This window comes from Hylaeus anthracinus, unplaced genomic scaffold, assembly GCF_026225885.1.
Source record: "Hylaeus anthracinus isolate JK02 unplaced genomic scaffold, UHH_iyHylAnth1.0_haploid 11982, whole genome shotgun sequence".
NCBI classification, from domain to species: Eukaryota; Metazoa; Arthropoda; class Insecta; order Hymenoptera; family Colletidae; genus Hylaeus; species Hylaeus anthracinus.
In genome coordinates, this window is record NW_026534330.1 from 11,685,376 (window position 1) to 11,696,073 (window position 10,698).

The 10,698-nt window shown below is 42.4% G+C and overlaps 1 protein-coding gene across 1 annotated transcript; it reads right to left on the reverse strand.

Moving 5' to 3' along the window:
* Positions 1-4,737: 4,737 nt before the first annotated feature.
* LOC128886037 (forkhead box protein D3-like) lies at positions 4,738-10,401 on the reverse strand. The gene has a single exon (XM_054140562.1). It carries the CDS (start codon positions 9,306-9,308, stop codon positions 8,241-8,243), a length of 1,068 nt encoding a protein of 355 aa, XP_053996537.1. The 5' UTR covers positions 9,309-10,401; the 3' UTR covers positions 4,738-8,240.
* Positions 10,402-10,698: the final 297 nt, after the last annotated feature.

The following is a 10,698-nucleotide window of genomic DNA, read 5'->3' on the forward strand; positions in this document are numbered from 1 at the left end:
GTACTCATAAAAATTGGTGCCATTCAGTTGAGTTCAATATTTATTAAATAAGTAGGGCTCACTCTTTTTGTCTTTTGAACAGAGAGGTACTCATAGGTACCATTCAGTTGAGTTCAATATTTATTGAGTAAATAGGGTTCACTGTCTTTTGAACAGAGGGGTTCTCATAGGTGCCATTCAGTTGAATTCAATATTTATTGAGTACCTAGGGCTGACCGTCTTTCGACCAGAGAATATGTGCCGTTCAATCGAGTTCCAAGTTTTTAGTGAATATAGTGTTCAAAAGTGCGTTTGAATGAAAAGAAGAATATTGCACGACAAGAGAAGAAGATCAAGTCTCAAATTGAGAGGAATGTGGACAGTATTACCTAACTGCTTAGCGATAAATCTCTGAAAGCTGAATAACAAATCTGACGCAGCGAAACATGCGATTCCTTCTAGAACTGGTCTTTTCCTCCTAGCTATACGTTTGTTATCCTTTATTCATCATATCAGTATGTAATATCAACTTTGATAACCAACCGAAAACCAGTGATTTCTGGATTTTCAGTCACGAGAATATTTATGATCCCATTTACGCGTCAACAACAGTGTCGCTTCCAAAGTTAACTATTGTTGCATTATCTCGAGCTAATTGCACACAAGCAGATGCAAAATCGCGATAAAACAACGCGATAACGACGGAAACTCAGGGTCGAGGCGAGGTGGTATTTCAAAGAGGATTGACGCTGGTGTTTGTTCATAGCTTCTTTCTAACGTAATTGTTGACGATCTATCGATCAGATCTACTGATAATTCTCGCCTCTTTTAGAAAATTGAAGGTTGACCTCGCGAGTAATAATCTTTGGTAAACACTTTTCGTTCATCGTTATTTCTTTCAAAACAATAAAGAGACGTTCCCTCGATATATTCGCTGTTAGTCTCCTCTCTATCCTCAGAGCCTTTACTAGTCGCCATTTTTGTATTTTAAGAGTAGTAGGTTGCTCAAACAGCACAGGCTTAAAGTGAACATAGTATCTCGCGTACTTCGGACAGTATCTAATTGAAATTTTCTTCTACGACTCCCATCAAAAGGGACTTTTCCTGAATCTATTCACTATAAGACCCTTTCCTATAAAAGCATGTGCTGGTTTAAAACGAACATGATATCACTTTGGACACCAACAGAGATCTTCCCTGAATCAACTCGCTATGAAATCCTTCCCTATCGTCAGAGTCATGCTAGTGGCCACTTCTGTATTATAGGAGTAGTAAGTTATTCCAGCAGCACAGGTTTAAAATGAAAATGGTATTTTGATCACTTTGGACAGTATCTGCTTGTAACTTCCTCCAAATCTCCATCAACAGAGACTTTTCCTGACTAAATTCTCTGTGAAACTCTTCTCTAAAAGATCCTACGCTACCTCAAGGAGAACATCACTCTGAACACAGTCCGCTACAAACTTGCGATCCCCTGCAGGACTTCCTTGTAGGATCATCGAGCTCCCACCACGATGGTCCCTCGATGGATTCGCTATTAGTCCGTTCCGAGTAATGAATCTCTTTCCCATCGTCCTAATTGTCAACTGCCGGCGAGTTATTTACTCGAACGAGCGTGGAATTATGAAAGGGACGTGAATCCGTCTCCCTTCTCCCCCCGAGGACATGGCACACCTCTGTGCCACGTATCCGTGGTGACAATACAAACCGAAACAAACACTTGGCGGCACGTGACGCGGCACGTGGCCTCCTGGATATATTACATTCCGAATGCACACACACTTGACGAACGATTAAAGGGGTGTACACGGACCAAGTACCACGATCGTGACAACGATGAACACGGCCTTTCTTTCTATCTCGTCAGCCACTTTCGATGGCAACCCGACGCCCGTGCTGGCTACTCGACTCCGCAGCGTCTCGACGCCGGCTTTCCTCTGTCCAGAGAGTCGAGGGGACTTTCTGTACAGCGAAATCGCCGCGCAATCGAACTGTGCGTTGTTACATGGGGTCACTGATGCGTAGAGCCTGTAATAAATTATTAACAAGGAAAGCGGTTGGCCCATATGTGGTGGATAATTTTTACCTTGTTTTTGGGCATGTTTGGAAAATCTGGTGATCATTTTGGACGTAAAAGGTTAGTGTTTAAGCAATTACGTCGCTATCTTGGATGTCAGTAGGTATTTGGAACGTTTTGAAAGCATTAGGTAATAGAGGCACTGCAGAAGAGGAAGGTTTGCGTTATTTTGCACGTTTTAGGGTCACTGAGGCATAGAGCCTCTTAATAAATTATTAACAATGGAAATGCATGTTTGGAAAGTCTGGTGATCATTTTGGACGTCAAAGGTTGGTGTTTAAGCAATTACGCTATTGTAGTACCTATTTGGAACGTTTTGGAAGCGTTAGGTACTAGAGGCATTGTAGAAGAGGAAGGTTTGAGTTGTTTTGTACGTTTTGAGAGAGTCACTGAGGCATAAAGCCTCTTAATAAATGATTAACAATGGAAATGCTTCACTTGTATTGTGTAAAGTCAATTTTCACCTTGTTTTGAACGTGTTTGGAAAGCCTGGTGATAATTTTTGAGGACATAGCTTGGTGTTCAAGTGCTTCTATCGCTATCACTACAGAGCCTCTATGAAAACAGAAAATTTATTTTGTATGAACAATGTTGATACAATAGCTGTCTTTAATCGACAACTCAACCTAGACTGCATTGTATGCTGAATGGCAATTTAATAAATCCTGAAAGATCAGTTTTTTCATCTTTATCTCTGATAAGTTCTTCAACGATTGTAGATAAGAATGTTTATACTACGATCCCACTATTCATTTTGTGTGCAATATTATGTTTATAATTTTTGCTAGAAAATAGCTTTCTTCAAACTTTATTTTAGGTGCTCAAAGCAGCGTCGTCCAAATTGCGCACTTATTGGTCGGATAGGAAGAAGATAGTGTCTGGTTCGATTTCATAAATCAGTGGCGAGGAACAAAAATAATCGCGATCCGTATACTTAACAGTACTTTATTGTTGACATTATTACACGTTATTATAAATCTATCATCTTGACACGTATAATACTTACTAAATCTACGAGAGACAAGTTTAACGATAAACCTATAACTAAACATACATTACGGCGTCGGTACTTATTTAGTAAAGGAACAAACAGACGTATCGCTTAAATTTCCTCACAATACCTTATAACACGACAGCTGAAACTCGATGACATTTGGGAAATATACATTCGAAATAATACTTCTTAAAAATCGCGTGACATTCGTGTTTGTTATGATACATTCAACTAAAGGTCGCGCTCTACTCGTTCCAGATCAGATGTAATTCTCTCGAGTACGAAAGTCTATCAAAATAAATTATTCTTTGTACTTGAATCCTGATCTTACGCGATCTTCTCTGATATTTCTTCGATTTAAAAGAAACTTTCATCACAAAGTATCCAGAAATTGTTTGAAACGGTCCTGACGATGATTCAGCCTAAATTATTTCTTATCCAAAATCAGACGAAGATACACGAACGATCGATGAGCAGTGAAATAGTGATTAAACCTCGATTAATTTCCCATGAATAATAAACGATGATTCGTAAGTCTCACTAACCGTGATTAGTGACCAACGAATAATCACGATTACTCGTGAAAGATAACAGAAATTATCGATTCATACTCGCAGATTAAAAGTACAGTTCACGTTTACTGTATTTAATCCGACATCGGAAATGTAATCGCAGAGCAATCACCAACTTTGTTGCAAACCGATACACGAAATCCAGATTTATCTCGATACGAGGTGCGGCTCTATTATTAGAACAATAATTTTCGTTATCGTGTCAAACGTCATTCGCGTCTAAGTCACGCGAGCTCTGTAATCCGATTTTGCATAAATGTTGATGATAACAGGGCGTTCTTCGCGCGCCTCGAACTGCCTCGAAACAAAAAAGTAAAACGGTATTCGTTTTTAAAAATATTCAACATTGGAAGCGCCAGTGGAAGCACAATCATATTTTGAATAACTGGATACATTCTAAAAACGAAAAGTACCATTCTTCTTTCAACAATTTCACAAGCATTTTTCGTTCAATTGTTTATCTTTCAATCCGTTCTAAATTAGGGCAAAATAGATCAAATAAACTGCCCCATGAAACTTCTTGTTTCTACAATTATCACAATAATAAAAAAAAAATAACTTGATCTCGACTAAATATATTTGTAACATTTTATTCTAAAATTTGTGAGGCTCAGACTGCATGTTATAATCATTATACTGTGAAAGACATAGTGAAATACATTCGCAAAATTAAACATTAATTTTTATGATTCTGAGTACAATTTTCATATTTTTTTGTTATATCAACGTACCTCATAAGTATATAAAAACCATTGTATAGAAGAATTTCGGTCCTCGAAGGGCCGAGGGGAAAAAGAAGAAGACCTCTTCCGTCTCTGACGCAAGGGGAAACGCGGATCGGACTGATTCGTTCCACTGTCGTGCATCGCGCACCTTATCTCGCAATTGTCATCCTATGTCGAGGGAAATTCACTAGCTGACTTGCATGTGTCTATCTGTGTGTGCGTGTGTGTGTGTGTGTGCGCGCGTGTAGGCTAATACGCACGTACTCGTCATGGATGCGTATCATCGAGGGGATTAATTGCAAATTATTCCATTCTCTTTTTCTCGTGAATCTCTGTGTGCGCGTTTCGAAACGTTTAAAATCGTCGCGAAAGTCTGTCCGGTGGTCGCTTTTTCGTCATTTTTCCCCACCTTTCTTCGTGCGATTTTATTGGATCCATCGAATTTTTGGCACCCGTGCAGGTCCTTAATTTAGGACCGCGTTAATATTCGCCGATCGATCAGAAAAGAATTTTCACAAAAAAGATCCCGTTCTACGTGCCAGCGAACGAAAATGCTCCCAGTGATTGGAAAATTGTATTCCTGTGCCTTACGGATGAAAAATTTCCCGAGCCTCTGTTTACAATTTACGATCAAAGAAATCAGCCGGATAATCGTTAATTAATTAGATTAAAATTAATATCGCACTGGTAGGGAGAAAAAAAATATTTCCAATGAGAATTGCATTCTCATTGGATTCTTATTGCACTTTTTGTATATTTTTTTAAACCACGAAGGTTACTTTAACAGTTGTCGATTAATTAAAGAATATTCTCTATAAAATTTAATATCGTCCATGTGAACGAAAGAATTAATTGCAGTGATTGGAATATGCTATAAACGTTTGGAAAATCGTGCTCTGGCTGTTACAGGTTTATTTTTGTAATTTTTTTCGGTACGAGTGAGATGCCTTTTCTGGTATGCAATATCCGTCATACGAATAAATTCCAGTGATCTGAGGCACAGTATTAATCATTTTTATACGTTCCATTAAAAAAAAAATGTTGTTTTGATTTTAATATTTTGCTCTTTTGGGATCGTAGAGAATTGGGGTAAAAAAAATCTGAATAAATCGATTGGAAAAAAAAGAACTGAAAGGATTCGAGCACTTGTTGAATTATATGAATTGTTCCTGTCTGTTAGGTTGGCTGCTAACTATTTCGGAATATTGCACGAAAACACTGTCAAATTAATAAAATATGTAGATTCACATTGCTTTTAAGAAATGATCATAAAGAGAACAATGAATTGATTGAGATCGATCAGAGGATCTCGACATGATTAATAATATTTCTACTTTGTACACAGGATCGTTAAAAAATAATACATCTCATTCGAAAATGTATTATTTACCTACCCAATTATTCTGGAATAAATCAGTCCACAGAAATACTAATTCCATACAAAATTTGATCGCCGAATAATACATTTTGGAGTTGTTAGATTATTTTGTTTAGATGAATCTTGTTTCTGGAAAATTTAGGAAAATGAACCACTTATCTGATACCGTAAATTTAATCTTAACAGTATCTCCACCCGGGGTTTAACTTAGCATGCTCGAGTTCTCGAGCGATATTAACTCTATCACTCGATGGATCGCACTTCCGATTAATTAAATCGAAAACCGCTCGCGAGGTTGCCTCTCGCGTAGAACGTCAACATTTTCATTGCCAATAAAGTAGGCGAGTCCGGGATTAATCTATCTCCCAGCCCGTAAGAAGTCTGCGTTTCGTTGCATAACAAACATCGTGATTAAAAAACGGAAGATAAGACGGATGCTCGAGAAACAACGATAGGCGAGGTAAATGCAAACCTAATTTCCACGACAGCCCAGCCATCGACAGCACAATTCGTTATTATTCGAATAACATATTTGGTAAAAATTTCACGAGAGCATTATGCTTTTTAATTTCAATAAACCATACATTAAATTTATTAACATTGACATTCTCGTTAAATGGTTTCAAAGGGTCCTATTATTACCCAATAACATCTTCTCACGCTATAATATAACCAACAATGGTATCTAAAGTGTTTTATTATCGTGCAAATTGATACAAAATAGCCATGTCGATGATCGGTCCATTTACCTCGTTTACCTTTACCCAGAACATTTTGAAATTTCTCGTTCACCATGGTAACAAATATTCGTTACACAAAATGCTTCCTATATTTCGCATCGCTATGTACACTAAACGTCTACTTGCCCAAAGAACACGGCGAATCGAGCTTTACATTAAATCCGTTCGAGTGAACTGACCTCCCGTCTCTTTCCGTCACTCGATACCAGTCTCTCCGCCTCTCACTCACTCACTCGCAAACAATAGAAAGCTGAGCAAAGATTTGTCCGTGAGGGGGTGTGTATTTACAATGCCGATATTAATCGATCGTTTACGAACGAGCCAACGTGCTGGGGGGCTGCTGATTCTTGGACCAAGCGAGTAGAACGCGAGGAACGAAAGACTGGGAGAAATGGAACATCGTATTTCGATCGAAATGAATCAAGTGCGGTGATGGGACTGGTTTGATACGTACATTTACGTTTGCCATTGATACCCTCGCATCCGAGGAACATCCTCATACGGCTTTTAGAGACTTGAGACGCGTGTCGTATCGATACCTATCAGTGGCATCAGGTTGGAGATAAATAAAGTTACTGGAGATTTAAATTACTATAAATTGGAAATGAAATTACAGTTGATGATTGTTAGACGAAAAACAGCCGCTGCAAGCATTATTATTTAACATAATTGTACGTTTTCGTGACGGTACAATGCTTCAAATTTTATTAAAAATTATTTAAATGAAATTTGAAGTTATCGAAATTAATTCACGTAAAGACTTCTTTTAAGTTATTTTAATCATTATCTACATCAATGTGTCCTAAATGTTTTTGTATTTATTTTTGACCAATTTATTTTCAAGATGAAAATAATTCTTCTAGACATATAGAAATAAATATATATCTAGAGAGATTTACTCAATAAATTCCTGAATGATCACCTGTAATTGTTCACACCCGGGAAAAAATAATCCAGATAAGAATGTATTCATATTTAATCGAATGATCGACAACTCCGCTGTCAGACTACCTACGTCTCTCGTCGAGGCCTCGATGATGCTTGAATCGTATCGATACTACAAGAAATGTCAAGCACGTCTTATTAATACCAACGACAACTTCGATATCTCAACAAAACGCTTGGCAATTGATACGCGTGTCATTGGCTCGGTCCCATCACCACTCGAGGGTCGTACAGTCACTAAGAATCGTTCGATCGTCAGTGAACGGAGGGACGCTTTCGGTATATTAAACAAATCACTACACTATTGCACTACACTTCTTTTTTTTTACAATTATTCGTTTCTCCTATCCGCGTCTTTTTACACAAGTCGTAATTAATCGTAACAAGTTCATCGACTATACTTTGGTATCGTGAGCAGGTCCTCTGAGATCGTTTTACTTTCCATCGCGCCACTCGCGATTCGCTTTGAATATTCGTAACATTGACAATCAGACTGTTGACGACACATTAAGTCTCAGCCGTGGAGGATTGAATTGTTTTGAATCTCGTTAGAGTCTCGCGATTCTCAAACATCTTCCAAGCTCATCGTCTTTCTTTGCTAGAAGAGGAAAGATCAAATACACCCCCAAAACTCTTGGAAGCTCTTCTCGGCCAGGGACGTCGCGTCCTCGTCGATCACGTCCGGTGACCAGTCTCGTCAAATATCTCAGCTAAAAACAATTAGCCACGACCATAGACTCGACACCCGAGTAACGACAACCCTCTGAACCAAAACCCTTTGTTGCGAAAGTTCGGAGACCAGAAGCTTCGAGATCCATCCGCCGTGTTTTCTAGATCAGAGGCGAGAACGCCGACGCCTGACTTCTGATCTCTCTATGCTCCGTCGGGCTGAGGTCCAGCAGCCCGCCGCAGTTCTGATCGCTGGCGGCCTGTTTCCCTATCAGAGCGTCGATGCTGAAGTTCCTCTTCTTGTCCACCGGGGGATGACTCGTTGGTATCGTCGTTGACCTCGTGGGCGTTGGGTCCAGCTGCCTGATCGGCGGAGCGCTGATGGGTACTGGTTTATACAACGGTGGCGGCGGTTCTAGGAAGCCTCCTAGCTTCAAAGCCTCCAGAGTCGAAGGTGAGAAGTCCAGCAGCGGCAGACCAGGTGGTGGGGACAGGTACGCCGCGCTGGGGTAGCTCAGGGCCCCTGGATGACCGCCACCGCCACCTGGACAGGGTCCTCGATCGCCGCAGATGGCGAAAGTGGCCATGATCGCTCGATCGCGAAGGACGTAATGAGGCGGAGGCCTCTTGTACCTCTTCCTGCGACGCAGGAAGCTTCCGTTGTCGAACATGTCCTCCGCCAGGGGATCCAGGGTCCAGTAATTCCCTTTACCTGGGTTTCCAGGCTCGCGGGGTATCTTGATGAAGCAGTCGTTCAAGGAAAGGTTGTGTCTGATGGAGTTTTGCCAAGCTGGGAACTTGTCGTGGTAATAGGGGAACCGCGACATGATGAACTCGCAGATCCCGCTCAGGGTGAGTTTCTTCTGGGGCGATTGGAGTATCGCCATCGTGATCAGGGCTATGTAGGAGTACGGTGGCTTGATCAGGGATGAGGACATCTTGTCGTTCCCGTAGGAGGTCGCCTGACCCGCCGTGGCCGTCTTCTGTTGACCGTTCGCGGACATCATCGTGTAGTTCTTCTTGCTACGACTACCGCCGCGGTTTCGCGAGGACGTGGCCGGCACCGGGGAGCTGGGGATTATTGGGCTCGACGACGACTGGGACGGCGACAAATCGTTCTTGTCGAGACTCACCGGGTCCACGATCATGCTGCTGCTGTCGGAATCCCGATCGCTGTCCGCGCAGCCGTCGCACGACAGGTTCGACATCATCATCCCACGCGGTTCCATCGTGATCGCTCGGTGGGCACATTCACGTCGTTCGCGGGGAACCTAATTCCTCGGGTCGTTGAGGACCTCTTCGTTCAGGGCACTTGTCATTTCCTCGGGCGGTTCTCTGCTGCTCTCGGCGCCGATTGGGACCCTGGCTGCTTGAACATGTGCGCCTTGAATTCACCTGGTGGTACTTTGAGCTTCGAACTGATGCTTGTTTCTTTCTACACGTTGTTGCACTGAAATACACGTCGTCCAAGTGATAGTACGTCCCTCTACGTCTCGATCAGGTTCTATCTTTGATATCTTCTTCTATCTTCTACGTCTCGAAGAAGTCCTGTCTTTGTTGCAACGTCCCTCTATGTCTTCATAGAGCTTCGCTTTTGATACAACGTTCCTCCACGTCTTCGATGCTCGACTTGTTGGCAGATCTACCTGGTAGTCGTTGTCCAGGCAATGTCCATCACTGGCACTCGGTCAGGTGACACTTAACAACGTCTTTGGAATCACTGAACGATCGCGATGCACCGTGGACCTTCCTCCTCGGGCATATTTTACCGGAGCAACTGTCGCGCGCCGGCTCCGACGAAATGCTATCTTACGCTAATAGTTTGTTTCCACAACGATAACGAGGATTTTTTCTTGGCCCGTTCGCCGTCATCCACGCGCCGGCGGAGCAACGGCGTCTCAAGGATGTCGGGATCGGTTGCAGTAACGCACTCAGAGAGCAGTTTTATCGTTAGCAGTCATCGGTTGGGATCTTCGCGGACCATCACGATATTCGCTCATGCTCGCGGGTTATCGATTCGAGAGATTCTCGCGAAGTGGATCGCGCGCGAACTGTTCCAGCTAATCGCGTCTTTACATTTCACGTGTACGCGAACTAAAAATTCCTGTTACGTTTAACTGAATCACTCAACACGATGAACTTCAGTGGGATAGTTAAGAATCGCGAGTTCTCTTGTTTATTCCTCGATGTCACTGCGTCTGGCGGTCGTTTTATGGTCGCGCGAGCAATTGCGGACGAGGTTAGGTGCGCGATACGCGGTCGAAGGTTACGAAGCACGATTGCGAGTGTGCCAGCACCGTGGAGGACCGTCTACGAGGCGAAATCGTGGGTCGAATTGATTCGAAGCGACTGCTTTGGCCCTACGTGGGCGGACCGATGGGCGGGCATTTCAACCCCTACCGTAGGGGTGGCAGGGGTACCCCCGCCATTCCCACCGCCAGTCGAGGCTCCCTCCATCCTCTTTCGGGAGAAGAGGAATCGTTGTCGTCACCACCAACGAGGAGAAACCCCCGGAGGGGACGTCGGAGTTAGGAAAATAGCGGGGTAGATAAAGGGACTTTCGAGGCAGACTGGGGTAGAGAGGGCGAAATTGTAACACTCCGGGGGCTGCTTTGCTTT